The following is a 20,267-nucleotide window of genomic DNA, read 5'->3' as shown; positions in this document are numbered from 1 at the left end:
CGCACAGCATTTCTGCTGATGCAAGGTGAGAAAACACGTGTGGCTGGGCATGTGTGCATGGGGAGCGGGTCCTGCCGCTCGGGACGTGCGCGGGAACTTGCAGCTCTGSGTACACCCAGCCCACACCAGAGGCTTTTTCTTTTCTGCCGACTTTTCCTCCGTAAGCTCTTTTCACTTGTCTGAGCAACAAAGCCAGGGGTTGAAAGATGCAGCAAAAGTGCCTTGTTATGTAGAAGAAAGAGATACTTTAACTCGGCTACCAGTAAGTTTTGCCCATTTACATGTGCGCGGAACGCTTTGAATAAATTATGTTCCCAGGATTTAGCTCCACGACACTGGCCCAACAAAAGAGGACTTACAGGCCCAGCCTTGGGGAGGGGACAGAGGGGGAAAACACATTTTGCACAAGATAAAATCCCTTCCAGGACCATAAGGGAAAAACAGGTTGGTGTTTTGCTTTGAAAAGYGTGGCTGTAACATTACTTTCCATTTATTTTCAGATGCATTGGCAGCTTTAAAAAGCCGGGTTTGCATCAGCTCTGGAAAGTCAGCTCCACGTATGGTCTCTGTAGGGGTAAGGAAGGGATGGTTTTGCTTTTTTAATTACCAGATCCAAGGAAAGTAAAGATGCTGGGGAACGGTGGGGCGCCTCTGATGTCCCGTAGAGGTTCGCCCCGCTGGGGTCAGGTTTCACTCCGAGGCTGATACATCTTTTAGCAGCCAGCAGAAGCATTTATAAGGTACCAGCTGGTTTTTATACCTTATTTTAAATGTGTGTACGTGTGCCCCTGCAAGTGACTACTGCGATACCTCCGCAGAAAGTTCACCGCTAAGGGCGAGGCGGGGAAGACGCAGTCTGCCCCATCGCAGTGCGGGCAGGAAGGGCAGCCTTCCCACGGACCCGTCCTGCAGCAGAGCGGTCGCTTCAGCGTTTTGCTAAGTAAGAGACCTTGGAGAGACAAAACCCGCTAGGGTGAAGTCAGCAGGATTTGTTAAGATGCACTGTGTTAACTGAAGGATTTTTCCGTTCACTAGCAATACAGGGGTAGATTTGGGAAATTAGGTTTTTGCCCAGCTGGCAGATACCCGCCTCTATCCTTCACTTGCCTGCAGGGAATTAATCACACAGAGAGATGCTTGAAAGAGTTCAGTCGGATGCAAGTTTGTGCCCTCGTAAGGGACTAAGCGGGTGAAACTCCCCGCTCCGAGCTCCGCCGGATGGATGAGGCAGCCGAATGGTACGCGCCGATCTCCGCATCCTTGAAACTGTAACACCACGAAGTGAACGCTGGCTGCGTTCCAGGCTCGTGCTACTCAGCGACTTTAAATAAAAATAAGTGAAGAAAAATAGATCCGTGAGACTGACAGCTCAAGCAGATTCCCCACGAAAACGGCAACTGGAAATATCCCCAACTGACAGGCTGTCCAGCATGGCTGTGACAGCAGTTTGGGATGGGCAGCCAAAAAGAGCTAAAGAATACATGATTGCTTCCTCCTTTAAGCGCAGTGAATGCAAACATGAATTCCTGACCTCCCTGATATGAAAACCGAATACCCTGAAAGTGAGAGAAAAGGAAACCACCAACATCACAACTTCATGTCTGATATCGATGGGAACATGCAGAACCTTTCTTCGCTGCTTCAAACAAACGAGTGACTCATTCCCTTCACAGCAGCAATCCTTATCCTCACTGCCAGCAAAATAAACAAAGCGAAAAAAATCCATCTCAATTAGGTGAGTTCTTGGCCCCCAGCACCCACCAGTGAAAGGCGCTTGACAAATGATATGGGAAAACTTTTGAGAAATTTCTCATCATCATCTCAAACAGCCTCGCTGCAATTACCGCGCTTAAGCCATTCAAAACCACTGGCACAAGTGCGTTCTTTTCAATGCTCTTAATCTTATCTGTGGAAGAGGATCCAGGGCATCAGCTTCACTGATGTTTCCAGGAAGAGGAACTCTAATCAAGCATTTCTCCCCATGAATAACAGGCAAGGAATGTCTAYGCTAGGCCAGTAGTAGCCTGTGAAAAATTAACAAAAGATTGTAAAATCCCCTACGGAAGCAGAGGAGAGCTAGCAGAGGATGCAAGTGTTGTCCCATCTCCTCCACTACACGTGTTGCTAAGGCAAAGATGGCCTGTCACTCAAGTTCGGCCTAACAAAATCTGCAAGGTCAAATGCAGTCCTAGAGAACAGATCTGCTACACTGGACGGCAGTCACTCAAAACGGAGTTCTCTGCCCAGGAGACCCTTATTTTTTTATTAGGGGTCCTGCAGTAATTATTTATTTTCTTAAAACCTCAACTGCTAAAGCTTGCAGCAACATGCAAGTTGCAATCAAAAAAAAAAAAAAAGAAAGAAAGAAAAGGAGGAGAGATGTAAGGAAGGATTCTGAATGTGCAGCAGAGAGAGTCTAAGGAAATAACAAACTATTTCAGCTATGAATGTGAGACCAACCAACCCTGGCTTGGGGAGTGGACCCACCAAGTGTGCCACGCTGACTTTTTGCTAGATGACATCTCTGAAAAAGAAAAGCAGGTATTTACAAACCTTGCTTTTCCTACCAGGTAGACCTGGCTGCTCCAAACCAAACCCCAACATCCAACACGTAGCAGACTACTGCATTTGCCAGGAATAGTCGCTAATAGTGGGATGGCTGCTCCTAAGCGAGTAAAAGCACTTTCAAGTATGCACGTGCATGCAGATTTGCCATTGCACTTCTCCGAGATCTGGCAACATGCAGCGAAGGGTCAACAGTTCTCTCTGAAAGGCTGTGTTGATATCTGCTGCGAGATAACGCACCCTACAATAAAAGAGGATTACTTATTTTCTAGACTCATTATCAGTTGTTATTGTAAGGAAAGCAGTGCTATGTCAAATGCCCCTTCACTCTGACCTTACCATGGGCAGGACCCACTAAGATCTCATGGAATGTGAAATAATCATTAATACGTTCTCTGTGGCAGCACTAATAAATCATAGAGCTCAACATATTTTAACAAAGCAATAAAACTCTACCAAAAGACACACCAATAAATTGCACATGCAGGAACTCTGCCACCCCCGGCCTCTTCCCGCGCATTCCAAAATGCAGAAAAGCAGTGACGGTGTTGGCTCCCTTTCTCTCACGTCTAATCCCCAAATCCCCAATTACATCAGCGTAGCTGCAGATAAAGCAGATTTAGGACCCGGGAGGAGGCTTCTACCAGAGGTAGAAGGTGTTAAATCAACAATCCTGGATAATGGGTTTATTTACCATGATGTTTCTCCATCTGCAGACAGACAGCACAAAGCCTGTGAACCTCTGGCCTCCCATGCAAGCCCTTAGAAAAGAGGTTTGGATACCAGAGCCTTCTGCAGAGACATGAATTTCAGGTCATAAGGAAAAGTTTTGCCTTTCTAAGGAAGTGGACTGACTCATGTATTAATTCTTCCAACACTTGCTGAAGCCTGAGCATGAATTCACGTTTATTGGCTTTAAATCAGCCTTTCCTCTTCCTTTTCCAAGAAGTCATTTCTGATTTACACCTGCATATGCTCAGAAACAGACCCCGCTGGCAGGACTCATTCCCCTCTAAGTTCAGACACACAGTGCAGGCACCTGAGCTGAGTTCCTCTACAGCSCTGGAGGAGGAAAAGGCACTTCGGGGGCGCACTGCTTCCATCCTAAAGCAGAAAAATGCATTGGTGCTCTGCGCAGGGCACTTTGTCGGTCCCATATTCCGTCTGCAGCTGTGATTTCAGGTTGCATTCACTGGGGTGGCTCTGGTGGTGCTGAGGAAACCATCGTGCCACCTTTCCCAGTTCACATAAAGCAGGAGCTGCTGTATGGACTCTTTAGCAAGCCATGAAGAAGGCCACCGAGTCCTTTGCGCCTGCCACCAGTCTTGTCAACAAGGGCAGGATTTGCAGCAGTAACTCAAAGAGGGAAGTTTTGCTTCCCAACTCCTGTCTACCACTCACAACTCCTCCTCCCGGATCCAGCTACAATCTCTCTGTTAGGACGCCTTTTTTTTTCCTTAAAAAAAAAAAAATCATGTTTTCAGGATCACTGTGACATGCTGTTGTTTTCAGCAAACAAAACTGCTTAAACGTGCTTCGCAAAGAAAACACTGTGCAGGGTTTTGGTCAGACCTTCGAGCCCCTCCCGTTTTGGTCRCTAATTCCCTGGACGGTCACGAGCAAGCCCCACAGGCTCTTAATCCCCCTGCTCCAGGGTATAAATTGACCACTAGCAAGGGTCAGGTGGCAATCCACCTCCTCCGCCAAGCAGAGATAACACTGCACACTTAGGAGTGCTTTTCCCTTACGTGAAGCACCCAGTCACAGCTACTTGTTGATACCGGCCAAAACATCCGATGGGTTTGTCCAGAGATGGCTGTCACCCGCTCACGACTGCTTCATCGCCTGTTTTCAAGGACGGACGGTAAAAGATGACAGTGGCTTGGCTGCAGAGCCAACTACAAAGCTGCCCGGCCAACGCAGCACAGATCAGGCCCGTGCACCTCGATTTGCTCCYGAGCCTCTTCCGCTGGGATCAGACACCCACAAGCAACATCTTCGCCCGGATGGGACAAGGGCTGGCGTCAAGCCAGCGGTGCATGCATCTCCCTGCAGCCTTGCCTCCTTGCCTGGCTGAAGCCGTCCTTGCCCAGGCCGGTGCAACACCTTGGTGGGACGGCTGATGGCCTTTTGGGCCACCTCCTGGTGGAAACAGCTGCGGCCGTGCCTCTCCTTCGGTCAAAGAGCGCCGCTCCGYGTGGGCGGCCAGTGCCCGCTGCCTGGTCACCCTGTGCCAGGTGCCGCCTCTCTTGACGCCCKCCTGGCTGGGTCCAAATTTGGTCATGTTTGGAGGCTTGTCAGACTCTGTCAGCCCATGCCCTCAGCAGGGCTAACACCCTCCRTGGAGACACGAGCTGCAGGACATCCTCCGGTGAGGAGCTGGGGCCAGACCCTAGCTCAGGCTCATGAAGAAGACCCCAGTATGGACATACCTGTGAACTACCCAGAGGCTTTAATTACCAGAGGCATACAGATAGACAAGTGGTAACCATATATAGCATCGCCATAACTATCTCAGGAACCTAAATACAGCCAGGATGTGGCTCTCAAATTCACTTAAATTTARGTGTCTAAGTGCCCTTATGGCCAGCAGAGAGCCAATCAACACTGAGTCAATACCTCGCTTACTAGCTACACCTCCCGAGGGGAGCTCACCCCATTCACCTACAGACATCGACACATAGATGTCTTGATCTGGGAGCCAAATCTCATGGTTCCTCTGCTTCAGACCGCTCGCCAGTGTTTCCGTGTGTCCCAGGGTGAGCCAGCAGCTCCTGGAAAGGGGCAGGAGGCGCAGAGGAAAGCTCRGCAAGGGGTGTGCTGCAGGCAGGTGCCAACTTCCAAAATACTTTTCCCAGCCCACCTAATCAGTCCTCGGTCCAAACCTTTCCCCTCTCGCTCCGATTCTCTTTGCAAACACTAGCAAAACCTTTCCCGTTAATCTTTCTTCATCTCACTAAAACAACACAGACTGTCTGTCTCCAGGGAAGGCTGTCACAGGATATGGGGGAGGAATCTATCATTTGTAATGCACGGAAATATAACTTACATATATCAAAGGCATTTTCTGTAAAAACAAATACGCAGGAAGATTGGAGGCCAAACCCCCATTGCCTTCCAGCTACTGTGCTTAGCAATCGTACGACCAACAGCCTGAGAAAACCCAATTAACATGATTTGTAGATTGCCCAGATTAGCAACTGTGTTCCAACAGAAAATCCTGCAAGGAGCCCCTTTTGCTTATGTTTCTGTAGAGCTAGTCATTTGTTACCGTAACACTTATGGGCACCTGTATAAATCCCTTAAATCTATGTACTGCCAGGTACACATCCCTGACCTCCAACAGCACCTTCCAGTCAAGACCAGCAAAGATTTTTTGCAAATTTTAACTCTAAAAATTCTACAATGTCTCTCTTAGGTACACAAGCAAAATGCCCCCTTGATGTACAGGCGAACTGAGGCATCGAGAGATGAGATAAGCAATTTTCTGTTAACACAGAAAATCTGAGACAAAAATCACAAAACRTAGGACATGACAGCCCCAAAATCCACCACCGGCCCCGCAGGCGCTCCTGTGCCCACCAGCATGCCGTGCTTGCCCCATGCTTGCCTCCCAATCTGCTCACATCCAAACATGGGACTTCTTGCATGAGAACAACCCCCAAACGAGCAGCATCTACGCAAAAGAAATATTTATTCTGAAAGGGAAAGGAGTAGAAATTACTCTTCTGGCTTTATGAACCATTATTTTGCAAGTTAGAGAAACTCCTGACATAGCGGTACACAGTCCAAGTTGCATGGGATTTTGGTAAYGCTTGTTCTAAACCCAGAGATGTTCTAAACCCAGAGGGGTTTGTGAAGCTAGAAAGCACAAAAAGAATAAAAAAGAAAAAAAAAGAAGGTGACAGAGGGATAGGGAAAACTTTTTTGTGGGGGCAGGAGAACTGCATCAACAAAAGAAAACACATTCTGCTGGTTAGAACTAAAAAAAAATAAAAAATAAAAGCAATCAAGACGCATGATGAATAGTTCCACTGATATCGACTGGATTTCTATATTTCTGAAAACATGAGCACTTCATAAATATACTGAAATATTCTGTCATCGCCAGGGAGAATGTGCCAGTTCCCTGTAAATACAGACATCTGGTGGCGGTTTTTCCATGGCTGTGGGAGTCTGGCGTGAAGAACRCTGGCCCGCAAGCCAAACGTGTACCCGAAACACATCTCAGACGTGACAGGTCCCCTTAAAGCATCAAAGGCTCCCGGCCTCGCCGACCCGCTCTGCTCTCCCTCCTCGCTCCCTTAATAACCACGGCAAATTCGCCCAATTAGCGCATTGCTTTTATTGTTTTTATTATTTATTTATTATTTTTATTATTATTACTTTTCCCCCTTCCCAACCACCCTTAAAAAAAAAAAAAAAAAAAGCAGCAGCATCCTCACAAAAATAGTTGCTACCACTCCAGCCTGCGCTTCAGTCCTTATCTTAAATAAAACAACAGTTTTGCCTTACGTTGTGTCCGTTGCATAAAGTAAAACCTTTGCTTGTTTGCCAACCGGCTTTCCAAGAGCCGCATGCAATATTTCAGGTGTTGCCGTACCCCTCCTGCTCTGCCTTAGGATCTCTGGCCGGTAGCGAACTACCATCAGACACAGAGAGGCAGCTCTGCTCCAGTTTTAAGGCTGGAAAGCCTACAGCMCAAAGCTCATTCAATTACTCTGTTGCATTTTCATCCTCCTCAGGCAAATTATTAGGGTTTTGGGGTTTTTTTGCTTTTAGTATAGTATCTGCTTAACTCTTGCAAAGGCAAAACGGAAGGCACTTGTAAGTCCACAAAAGAAAATAAAGAAAAATAGAAATAGAAATAGAAAAATCGCCATCAAGAGGTTATTAAAATTCATTCAGGCTTGTTCCTCTCAACTGTTATTTCAATTAATATATGAAAAGTAAGTTGTTCCCATCTAATTCTGCATTTGCATATTTTTTCTTTCAAACATTTTTCTCGGTGGAAGTTAAACACTGTTTTTCTTTCCAGACAAAGAAACCCCCAAGACGTATTTTCAATCTCCCAGCCTAGTGTTTCCCAGATATTTTGAATCAGGGATTGCTGCCAAAATTCACATTTTTCCACGGATCTTCACACACCCTCACACTCAGCAGACAGCAGTCATGGCAATACAGATGCAGGGATYGACCTTGCAAGCAGCTCTTCTTGCCCCACTTGGTACCTGCTGGCCAGCGCGGGAACCAGTGCTCCGGCGRCTTGTATTGCCTGTGCCTGAAAAGCCCTAGCAGGTTTTAAAGGATATTTAAAAGAAAGAAAAAAAAAAAATGCTGCCTGAGCATAATCATAATTTAGTGTCAAATTCTAATCTTCCTAAAAACATAGGTCAACCCAGAGCAAGTCAAGCAGCCTTCACGGGGACATGATGGTCGTGCATCAGGATTGCACCTCTCTTTACAGACAACTGGGCAAGTGAAAGCYGCATTTTTCTGTGGGGTCATGAGTTTTTCCTGTTAGACATGCATCAGTAACCCAGGGCCAGAATTCACCCACGGCACTYCGCGGGCCAACGTAAACACCGCTCCTTCAGAAAACCCTTAAAAGCACYGTGAACGCAGGCCGGCAGCTCTACCTTTTTAGCCCACTGGCTCTGTTCCTCTGGAAAAAAAAATGCTTTTGCCCACAGGGAGTATTTTATCCAAGTTGCTTTCTCTGTCTTATTTCTGCAGCCCCCTGAGATGGTGCCAGTAGTCACAGATCTGCATGGAAACTAAGCAGAGGGGAAGGGGCAAACCCAGCTCCAGCCCAGTCCACATTAGGGTTTTTGCAGAGCGGGAGGGAAAGAAGGGAAGGAATAAATTTGTGAGAAAGCAGGAACAAAGCCAGTTTTGGGGAWCACGCACTTCATTCCTTCATGCTTTTGGTGTTCTCCAGGGCTTGTTGCTTCYGTGATGAGTCAAATACACAGGGCCCATGACTCAAAAGCCATTAGAGACAAGATCAAGGTAACCATGCAGACAGACAGGTCATGCATTTGGGAAGGCCACTGATAACAAGGAACAGCACAGACTGCAACAGGACTCCAAAAGCTGGCATCTCCCAATACAAAACACTCAGAGAYGCACTACTCTCCAATTGGCTTGATGAAAGAGAAAAAAAAAAGAAGAAAAATAAAGAAGAAAAAAAAAGGAAAACCACCACCAACAAAAGAACTTACTGCCTGTCCAAATATTTTCTGAAATGAGAAGTTTCTGTCAGCACAATAAATGCTTTTTCCAGTGGGATCCACTGAGGTAGAAACCAAGGTCCAACCCTGATTCTTCCAGTTCTCACATAAACCCCTCTGGGCAGCACAACTTTTTACCTGTGGATCCTGCTGTGTTTAAGGCCCCCACCCAAGGGTCACTTTATAAATGTTCATATAAATATCTGGTCCTCCAAAGCCCTGTGATTTCCTGCCAGGGTGGGAATCGARGGGACTCGCTGCCTGTGGTCACACTGCAATATCCCATGAGCTCGGGCCATGCTCCAATGGCAACTTAACTCATCGTGTTTCTTTTCCAGTTTAGCTCCCCAAAACACCTTACAGCAAGGCCAGAAGAGCTCACGCTGGCACAAGGGAAGCACAAGGCTGGGTGCAGAGTAGGACAAGGGCAGGACAGTGGTGGAGCCACTGACATGAAGTCACACCTGAGAAGCATTTGCTGCCAGGATTGGAGCGGCTGCAGCCTAGCAGGGGAAAAGTTTGGGCTGCGAGCGACTCGACTCAGCAGGACAGAAATCAAGCGCTTGACCTTTCCCAACATCACGTGAAGCAAATGCTCCATATGACATGGCTGTAGCATTATCTACCAGGCACAGGTGCACGACTGCAATTAGAAGTCACTGGCCGTAGAAGCAACCAGCCATATGTAATAGTACCTTTTAACCCAACTCAGCCCATCTTAAAACACTCAGAGGTTTGGTCACCATCTTCTTCCCACCCGAACTCCCAAGCACCTCGGGAAGCACCAGATAACTCCCCCCTCAGTTCTCATAATTATTATTTTCACTTAGAAACAAGACTAGAAATCACAGCACCGCTCTGCACGGTAGCAGATCTTCAACTCAGGGCTCAGCTTGTCCCGAGACCGTTTTTTGCCCCCACCCCTAAACCAACTTCCTCCGAGAACAATGCTCGGAGTTCGTGTCTACAGCAGACCTTTTTTTCCCCCCTCCTCTTTCTAAGCGCTCGCGCCGCCTGTGCCGTCCAGGGGCAGCGGCTGCGCTAGGCGAACGGTTCCTCCCGGTTTCCGTGAACAAGGGCTGCCCTCCATAATCAGGGTATTGTTCTCCCTAAACGGACCCAGACTCTGTAAACATGCTCCTCTGCGCAGCCCGGGGAGGGTGACCGACCCACCGACCGACCGACCGACCGTGCRTGTGTGTGTGTGTGTACGTACATGCCCGGAATGTGTCTTGTTCTAAAAACAGTAAATTATGTTAATTCATTTCCTCTGCCCAAGCAGTGGTAATAAACTCAGGGAAAGGAGGAGGAAAAAAGTAAACAAGAGCCAATTACAGAAAGGTGAGGGGGAGACTGTAACCGAATAACTCCGCCAAACAGCTCCTTCGGAGAAGGACATTCGCTTTACAGCTCGGATGTGTTGTGTGCAGCCCTTCCTGAATGCCCACCGGGGTATAAATGCGACTGTAGCCATTTCTTTTTCGATATGGTTTCAAGCCAGCCTGTCTGCAGGAGCTGGGGTTCGGGAACTGGGAAATCAGCCCCCAAAGGTGCCCTGATCCACGGCACGTACATCCCCGGTGACTTCACTCCACACGCAACGGGAGTGCTCTGGCGACTGAAGCCAATACGGATAGTCAGAGCCTAYTTGTAATTTTCTAACGGGGAAATAATTTCGCTAAGCAAACTACCATGCTTTGACTCAAAACCCTGATTAGCACAGTTTGAAAACAGGGCAGCATACTGTTCTGGGAATTAACTTGCTTGACCCCTGGTCTATAATGGCACTCAAATAATCTGCGAGTCAGACGCAGTTGAAAAACTCCTGGAAGACCACACTGAAAGAATTTACTGGATTTATTGGATTTTCTAGGATAGAAGAAAAATAAGCCTCAAACTCCACTTAGCTAGCATTGGGCTTTTTTTTTTTTTTTTTTTTTCTTTCTTTCCCAGGAAACTCTCAATAAATTGCAGTAAGTATTATACAAGTCTAATTCTGCAACTACTTTTAAGTAATACCTTGCTGTTTTCTTCCTGTAGTGGTAAAATATAGAAGAGGAGGATCGTGAAGGCAGCTTACCAAATGAAAAGCAGGAGTACTCTGGTGTTTCAAATATACTTCCAACACCAGGAATACATCACGCTCACAAACTACTGCTTGAAATCCTCCAAGTCATCTGGTCTACTCTGGGTTTGAGGAAGCCAGAAAGAATTAGGACAAAGCATKTGGCCTTGGTGATAGGAATGAGATCTTGCTCTGTCCTAGATGAACCTCTGCTCCATTACGGTTTCTCCAGCCCCTGAGCAAAGGGCTCTGACTCGCCTCCACCTCTTTTCTGTGTCTTTGTGTCAAGGAAACAATACATATGTACTGAGAAGAATGGCAAACATTTTCAGATAAGAAATCCAGCAATCAGAAATCAATTGTCTTAAGCCAGTTTCCTTGCATCTGCAAATGTCTCCATAATAGGTTTATGATGCCTTGTCAATCAAAACTGACAAGGAAAAGTAAACAGCTGTGCTAGCCATGATTAAGTTGAAAGCTCCACTCTAATTAGGCCTTAACGAAACTAACCTCGACCAACAATGCATTTCTGATTGGTTGTGAATACCAGGAGGAGTAAAGATACTCATCAGCTCTGATCCATTAATCTAGTTTCATATTAACTAGTACAAATCATGATGAAACATCCCTGAGCTTGAAGCCACACAATACTGAAATGCAACTTGCTCTTTCAAGACCTACAGTTCTGCCCTCTGATTCATAAGTTTAATCCTGCTCACAGCTCACTGAACCTAAAGAGAGTATCACCTGTACAGCAAAAGCAGTATTTGACCCAGAATGCTAAAAGATGGAAAGACTTATCAGAGCACAGTACCCAATCTCTAGGCCCTGGTGGTTTGTAGACCATGTGCCAACTCTTCAGAGACTACTAGCAGAGGATGGTAACTCTCTCCCCAGTGTCCAGATTTAAATTGCCCTAAAATACATTAAATACTCCTTAATATTACTTATCAGACTAAACAGAGACTGTGACTGTCACCAGGACGTTGTATGAACTTGGAGAAGAGGAATGTGAAAGACTTTATCCAGGAACAGAGCAAGATGGCTCATGGCATGCTCTAATACAAGACTATCTAACCTACGAAGGAGTTTTAGCTACCAGGTTTATGACAGCTGGTCCATGCCAAACAAGCATTCTGCCTTCCRCAAAGAGTCTACAGTTCATGGAGATGTTCCAGAAAGTCCAGAGGTTTATTTAGTCATTCATTAACCTTTCCCATCCTTGACATGCAGCTCATACATCTGTAACTTCTGTCCAACATTTGTCRTTGCTTAACCAGTGTTAACAGGTTGGTTTAGATGACAACAACAACCGACCAAAATAGCTTCCTCAGTTATTTCAGTTCACACAGACCTAATAGYCATGGCCCAAGAAGAAAAAGGAGAAAAAGAAACCAATTCAGAGTGCTCCAKGATCTGCACCAGCCTAACTCTCACAGTTTGGCTAGTCAGCTCTGGGAGCTGAGGCACTGCTCCTTCTCCCCCTTTGGGCTGATTTTCCTCATCCCATCCACTTCTATCTAGAAAGAAGATTAATTAAACCATACAGGGCAGTACCAAAGTAATGGCTGCCATGACAAAAAAAAATCATTTTACAATAGGATGCCTCTACTCAAAGTCACAGGGCCATCCAAAACCAATTAAGCATCACGCATACATTCAGTAACGTGGGGTTACCTGAGAATGAAAAGGGAATCATCATGAAACCTCTCACAGATGAAAAGGGAAAGACAGGCCGGATTTGTAAAAGCCACATGCCAACATCCTCTTCGGAGCACACACACTGTCCACATGAGTTGCTCTTCTAAGGCCTAGCTTCATTCAAGAGTAGTGATGCATTATTCCAGCCTGAGTTTTCTCCCAAAGCTTGGTTAATGCTCACATTTCCCTCCAGGACCTCCTCCAGCTTGTTCCTCTCCCAGCTATCTTGTTTTGGGCAGAATTAGCAAAGCCACACCAGCAGGTGTGCGAGGAGTCAGCACTACTCCAGCACCAAATTCTTACAGCAGTCAATTCACTGGGTACATGAAACAGGAGCAACTCAAGCAAGGAGAATACAAATTAAYTTGCACAATAGGCAATTTCTTTTTTAAGTCTGCATTTCTGCATCTGTCTGCTGTCCCTGTGTTTTTATTTAACATGCACAAATACTGACAGCTCCAAAAATACCCRCCAATGTCAACACTGCCCAAGTGGCATCTATCTGGTGACACCTCTTGCATTACTCACTTATCAATCACTTGACAAGATACCCAAGATTCTATAAATCTTTCATGAAATAAATTCACCAGGCACAAAAAGAAATGATTTTGTTTTCCATMCATCTAGAAACCACTCTTACTGCTACACAGGAGAGGCTGGGAATAGAGGTGCAGTAATCCTGAGAAACATTAACCTTCTCTGAGAAGCCTCTGTTCCCAATTTACATTTTTCTTCTCTTAGTGAAGCTCAAAATTAAGTTCGAACACTTAATGGAAGAAGTAGCCTGGAGTTATTGGCTGCAGTTCTTCCTCAAAATTGGAGTAGTTATGATGAAATAAAAAYGCTAGGTTATTCGCAGCACTGCTGGATACTGTGTTTCTGTTGCGATACAATGGGGAGACTGTGTAATCAGGGCAACCAACCAAAATCCATGCAGTCCATGTTTATTTGACTCGGAAAGGGGAAAAAAAAGAAAAAGAAAAAAGAAAAAACAGTGATGTGAATGGATTCAGTGGCAGACAGCATATATTAACTTGTTAAATAACACTTCAGAAGAGTCTTCAGTCCCTCCACACCTAGCAACACTGCCTCCAGAATGACACCCATTCTTCTGGGATAAAACCCCTTTGGGCTGACCCCAAGTTAAAGCAAKGAATTTCCAAGTTGCTTTCAGCCCCACTCAGCTGCCAGCCAACGCTAGCAGCRGACAAAAACAATGCATCTTCTAGACAGAGAAATCCAGCTCGAGCTGTCCCTCCAAACAGAAAAACCACAGCTTCTAAACACCACGCTCAGTCCACGTCCGTCCTACTGTCACACGTGAAGGGATCTGCATGGAGGTCGATATTACACATAACCCGTAAATCAGTTCTTTACAGGATGGATCCAAAGCCCACGAGTGGGAGTCACTGCATCAACGCTCCCAGGCGCTGAATCAGGTCCTAACATGTTAAAACTGGCATGGGTTGTACCTGCTTATCTAATACRACATTGGGGCAATCAGGTCAGATGTGGCTGCACCAGACTCAATAGGCTCGCAATGGACTGTGGTCTTTGCAACTTCCACATTGACACTTGGCTTTATGCTTTAAAAAAAAAAAAAGAAAAAATCCCTTAAATGACCAAAAATGTTCAGCATTTGTGCAAAAGATTCAGACAGGTCGACGTAGCTAAACACATAAGAAGGTATGTTTGTTACAGAAAGCAGCCTGATCAAAGAGAACAAGAAAAGGAATACAAATCCAAATTAAAAATATTCCCAACAAGATCAAACACATTTCAGCTTGAGTAGCACACCAGAAAACACAGGAAGAGGTCAGATGAAAGACAAACTCTTTGAAACCAGACAAAATGAGCAGGTTAATGGAAGGAAAGGGAAAAAAGAGCATTTGCATTGACTACTGTTAATACCGGGACACATTTGAACACAGACTCTTTGAGCGACAGGATTTCACAAGTCACTGCAGATGCAAGTAGGAGTTTCACATCTCAGGAAGGACAGAAAGCTGCACAGATTCTACTGCTATTGAACAAATAAAGCCATGACTGAAATATATAGATTTTTTTATTATTATTTCAAACTATGCAAAATGGGACCTCTGCAATTTTTTCACCCTTTCGGTGAATTTTTTTCTCTCTTCTAGCAAATGGATCCAAAATACATGGCCACAGATCGACCATTTCTATCACCTTCACCCTACTCCCTACTGAGCATGTCGCTCCAYGACATAACGGTGTCGATCCTGGTCTACTGCGCCGCAAGACCCCTGCTTGGAAAGGGACTGTCACCTGGCAGAGAGGTCGCTGGAGCAGATCAGCTCGACCAGCCACCACTTATCAGATGACAAACCTCATCATTAGTTAATAAATTAGTAACAACAGTCTCCCTTTTTGAGAAGCGGGTCCCTCATCATTTAGCAAATGTCATGTAACGAATGGTTTTTGCTCTGAAAGAACCATTTTATTGTAAAGAAACAATCTTGTGGCATACGAAAATTTCTTCTTTGGATAATAGTCTTTGGAGGTTAGCTGTGTACAAGTTCATTACAAAAAAAGACGTCTTTTAATTTGCTGCTTGCATCTTTTAATGAAGGTCAAGGAAGCATATGCACTTTGAAAACAAAGTTATAAAAASTTTAAGGAAAATCTAAATGCATTGGAGTAATCTGCTGAATTTTGTAATATTCCTAATAAAAAAAAAAATCAACCCTAATTTTCCAGTATGACGCACACTGTATGTTATGTTTAAACTCAGCCACAACTTAAAGTGACCAACAGCCTCAGAAGAGGGGAGGAACCGAAGTTTTAAAAAAATTAATAATAACGACAATTTTCTTCATGTCCTGTTGACTCTAGGTAGAAGTGGTGCTGCCAGATTTCTCATGAACAAGTTTTCTAATACCATGATCCAAAAAATGCTCCAAATTTAACCAGAAGATTTCCAGTAACTTCCATGAAATTTCAATCAGATCATACATCTGAATATATTTCTCTTCCACAAGCAAGAAATTACCTAATCATTATATTTAAAATAATCACTGAACAGGAATAAAGGAATTCTTAAACAGAAGCCAACAGCTGTCTCTTGTATATTATCATTATTTTTCTTTTTCATATTAACTACGGTTCACTCTCATAAACCACAAGTTACAGAATGGTAAATAAGTTCATCAGAATTGAGAACTTATTTCTCAAGAAATAAAAAACTTCCTTGTATCCCATCCCCTTTTTCTCTAGGATTTAGACATACAAAAATGGTAAATAACATTAGTTCTGCACCAAATGGTTGAATTCTGTGGTAGATAACAACAAAATTATTGTAAAGCCAGCATCGACCAAACTTTTAAGCCAAGCGTCACACAGAAAAGCAGCATAGCACAAAGTAATTACGGTCCCGTTCTTCCCCTCCCTACGCAACACACCGAAAATGAAATCAGCATCCAAACTAATTAGTTTCCAGCAGAATATCAGTTTACTAGCTAACGGGAGAGTTGTTGCCACTCTTACCAAAAACTTCTAAACATACTGTATGAGATCTCGTTTAAGCCGCGGGACCAAGCCAAGTACATCCCAGCGTTACCATATACGGTAACCAACGCGAATACGATGGCAACTTGACAGATTTGGAACAAATATTGCGTTGTGTGCCACCGGGATAACATAAGCAGGAAAATATCAGATTGTATTACCTGTATCCGACCGGAGGTGTGGAGCGGTAGGAGCTACATTGCGACGGGACATAGTCACTAGAGGTTAGTGACCCAAGATGGCATTCGTCCCTGCGGAGGAGGGCCAGGGCCGGACTCCGAGGACTTTTGTTGCCCAGTATGGGGCTGCGTGGAGAGAAGAAGGGAGGGACACGGGACAGGAACTCCAGCACCCGCGTTACCCCCGCTTCAGGGTTGGCAAGACCCAGAGCAGCTGGTAAAATGTCTGAAGCTACTGCCCAGGGCTCTGGCTCTTGGCCAAGAGGCATATGCCCCTTCGGAGAACCACAGCGCAGAGATTTTGCACTGAGATTTTGTGCACATAAAAGTTTTAGTACTAGTGTTTGCTCTCCAAGGGAAATAAGATGCTTGGATATTAATTTTAAAAGCTACTGAGAAACRCTTTTTTTTGAAGAGGTTCCACCTAGGAGATGCTTAGCCTGCAATAAGATGGGTCACTGTGCAAGTTATTCCARATTAACTATTTTGGAAGAGTGATCTCAGTATGTTTCCAGGTGTAGATGAGCCCATAGCCAAATCCTTTAAGTTTCAACCCCTGAAAGTGTAAGTTCAAATTGAACAAGAGCTACGGGCTCCTTCATCCTTTCAGACATGACGAGTTCTGCACCAGGACTTCTGAAAACAGACCTGCTCTTCACTTTTCATGGCTACTTGAAACCTCAGGCCACTTTCTTAAGGGTTTTTCTTGGTTTCCTAAGCTAGCCCCTTTCTTGCAGTGCTTGTGCATYGGCGACGTGACACATCAGATCACAAGAGCGCAGGAAGGGACAGAGGCAGCAGGCACAGCTTCTAACCTCGCCAAACTCCCCTGTTCCCAGGGCAAAACAAGTTGCAGCACTAGCCCCATCAGTCAGTCCTGCGAGGCCCTTCACTTTAAAAGGCATCACGCAAATTAAGACGTGAAAATAATACAACGTAGCATTGAATGCGAGATTGCAGCTGAGGCCTCAAGTGTCAGGAAATATCAAGGTTGGGGCGCGTGGGCAACTTGACTCTGCCCCCTTGTGCAAACGCGCTCTGATACAGCCCTTCCGCAAACACAAATTAGCACGCGCGTTCCAGCAAAAGCGACTTACACCTAATACGGCCAAAAGCGAAGGACCAGCTTTTCCAAACTGGGACTCTTCCACGTGGCATTTGAAGCCAGCGAGCACCTATTGAACGCCTGCCCGCTCGGATCGGGAGGCGTTGGCGCGCTATGGGCCACGTGCGGGCAATCTGCAAGCAGGACACAAGCATTCAACGCTGTTCGGGCGAAACAAAGCGCCCTTCTCCCGCCCGACGGGAAGCCTCGTGACCTCAGCCTGAGGCTTGGCCGAYGAACTGTCTATAAAACCCAAGCGAGGGAAACAGGTAACTTTTATATATCTCCAGCRGCCTAACCCACCGCATGAGACATTAGGAAAAAATCCACAGGCATGTTAACAGCTGGGCACATTTTTGAGAGAATCTAAAATTATCCGAATGTAAACACGTAATCAGAAGCGATATTCTGCAGCGCTAAGTAAGGCTGCAACGCGCCAGGGTGCGTCTCACTTCTGCTCACTTACAAGCTTGATCTTTCATGATATCGGCAAATGAATGAATTGTATTTTTTCATGGGTTTGACCYGGTGTTTTAAACTCTATTTCTATGCCACTCTATTTTTTAAATGACCAGGAACATCTCCCCATCATTTGTAGGTCCGATTTCTCCGGCTCTGAAGAGTTCAATCAGATTACCAAAGCAACCCTGTCAAAGTCGCATTACAAAAAACCTTTTTACAGGAAAAGCTATGATGTTCTGAAGTTACCACTAACTTTCTGTCACTTCGTCACACAATTACAGTCCGCAGTCAGTCGTCCTGTATTTTCCAGGGGCAATAAAAGCATACGAGCATGACAAGTGCAAACGACGTTTAAGCAGGGTCTGCCGGTAAAGCACCAAATCCTCTCCGCGAAACACAGCACAACATGGACAAAAAACTTTTTGTCTTCTCCTGCCCACTTCAGATTTTTTGGGAACTCAATTGAGTCCCTGGGTCTACTAGAATAATATACCTCCATGAGGTCATCTGAATTCACACACCGCTGCCCATTGCCTACAACTTAAAACTGAGTCTCCATTGTAAACCTCGCCTGGAATTCAGCCTTTCAGACCTTAAAGGCTACATATTCTGTTTTCTTTTTCATTCTGCTTCCAGCAGAATCATTTTATAGTGCTTCTGCCTCCATAAAATATTTGCTCAGGAGCCAATGCCAGAGGGGGGGGGGAGAAAGCAATGCACTAACCCAACTTTGGGCTTTTAGAGTAATGCTCCTCTCTCCTCTCCCATCCTCACCCCCCACATTTATTTAAATGTTTCTATCTTTTAATTTGGAACTACGCGGCCCAGTCCCACACTAGGTTCTTTAAAGGACTTTCACCAAGTCCTGCAACACCCCGAACCGCTGGGAATTACGACTGGAGCGATCTGCATCCTGAGGACACACGCCCGTTCTCCTGCAACACCGTGGCCCTCTCCTTCGGGGCCAGAAAACCCCGGTTCGGCTGAAGAAACGCTTTCACGTTCGGGCTTCCCAGGGACAGCACTGGCCAAGGTACGTCCCAGGCTACGGCAGAGGAAAAGCCAGCGGCCTTGCAGCTCCGACCCTGTAACTTGGGCTAAAGCAGCTTCCCGCAAAGAAAGCTCTTTTTTCCAGCCGCCGCTCCCGGGTCAGTGTATTTCAATTTGCCTCTGGTAGGGTAACCTGTTTATTGAAATCTGATCAACTGCGCGAGACCCAGCGTGAAAATATGGGCTAGCTGTTGGGAACTGTCATTTGTCTGTCACTGAGAAGCTAACGGACGTGTTTGTTTAGTTTGCTAGCGGGAAGACCCAGGGCAGAGTTTGGAGGGACTGCGGCAGGGCAGAGGGACTTCTGAGCCACAGAGGAACGCGATTTTTCTTTAAAATCGCCCGTACGTTTTTACAACCATGCGCAAGCCAGGGTCCGGGAAGTTCACCTGCGCTTAGGAAACCTCCCCAAGCCTCGAGTGGCAATACTCCATCCAAAGCGATCGCACCGAGCCGCGCAGGTAAAGGGGCACGCACGTGCGCGCGACGCGCGGAGGAAGAGCCCGTGCTGACGGCACCGCTCTCGCGGGGTCCCTCCGAGGGCGCCGAGCGCGACTGCACAGCCCGGGCTCGGCCGGAGCAGGAGGAAGGGTGCAAGCCACGAGCCGTTCGCGAGACCGCGGGACGCTCGGTCTCCTTACCTCTTGCCGAGTCAGAAAACGCAATTATCCCTGCGAAAAGGAGTGCGAGCTGCAATTCCATTTTGAAAACCAGATCCCTCCTTATTGTACAGGCTACCGTCCTCGCAGACCTGGCGGGAGGAAAAAAGGAGAGCAAAGTAATTACCAAAATAAACAACTCCAAACTTTGCAGACTCTTAAAATCTGTTACAGAGGTGCAAGAGCAGAAACAGCAAATAGAACAGCTACATATTTGCAATTCATTCCTTGCCGTCCAGCAAGTAAAACTTTGCCCTCCCTCTCTGCTTTAGCCTGATATAAATCGAAAACCCACCGAGGCCAGCGAGCTCCTCTAAGTTTACAGTTAATGCATAATTCCTTGGTATCCTGTACAGAACCAGTCTGCAAGGCAAACAAAACAGCAGCAAGCGGCCGTGAAGCCCGGCTGCAGGTTAACAATTTGCGGAGGAGCCTGGGGCCGGGGGCGGAGGAAGGCTACCTCGCCAGCAGCGCCGGGCCGAAAACTTCGCGCGGCCGCTGCGGTGCCCCTCGGAGGAGCGCGGCGCGCCCGCCTCGCTCCGCGGTTTCTCCGCGCCGCGCTGCTTCTCCCTCTCCTCCGCGCCCCGCCACGACCCGGATCCGCGCAGATGCCTCGGCTGCCCCTCCGCCAAAGCGGGGCACATGCCGGAAAACTCTCGCCCTCCGCACACGGGCTGCGCCGCGCGCCCCCGCCCCGCAGCAAGCCGTGCCCCGCATCCA

At 46.4% G+C, this 20,267-nt stretch overlaps 1 protein-coding gene across 1 annotated transcript in view; it reads right to left on the bottom strand.

The window, feature by feature from the left end:
• Positions 1-19,635, bottom strand: part of FGFRL1 (fibroblast growth factor receptor like 1) — a 168,901-nt gene extending 149,266 nt beyond the window's left edge. Inside the window, exon 1 of the mRNA XM_085314705.1 lies at positions 19,530-19,635. Within this exon, the coding sequence (XP_085170831.1) occupies positions 19,530-19,590 (61 nt within the window). The 5' untranslated portion in view covers positions 19,591-19,635. The remainder of the gene's footprint in view (positions 1-19,529) is intronic.
• Between the last annotated feature and the right edge of the window lie 632 nt (positions 19,636-20,267).

Source organism: Rhea americana, unplaced genomic scaffold, assembly GCF_003343005.1.
Source record: "Rhea americana isolate MKP2758 unplaced genomic scaffold, rheAme1 scaffold_41, whole genome shotgun sequence".
In the NCBI taxonomy this organism is placed as follows: domain Eukaryota; kingdom Metazoa; phylum Chordata; class Aves; order Rheiformes; family Rheidae; genus Rhea; species Rhea americana.
This window is presented reverse-complemented; position numbering and strand designations above follow the sequence as displayed.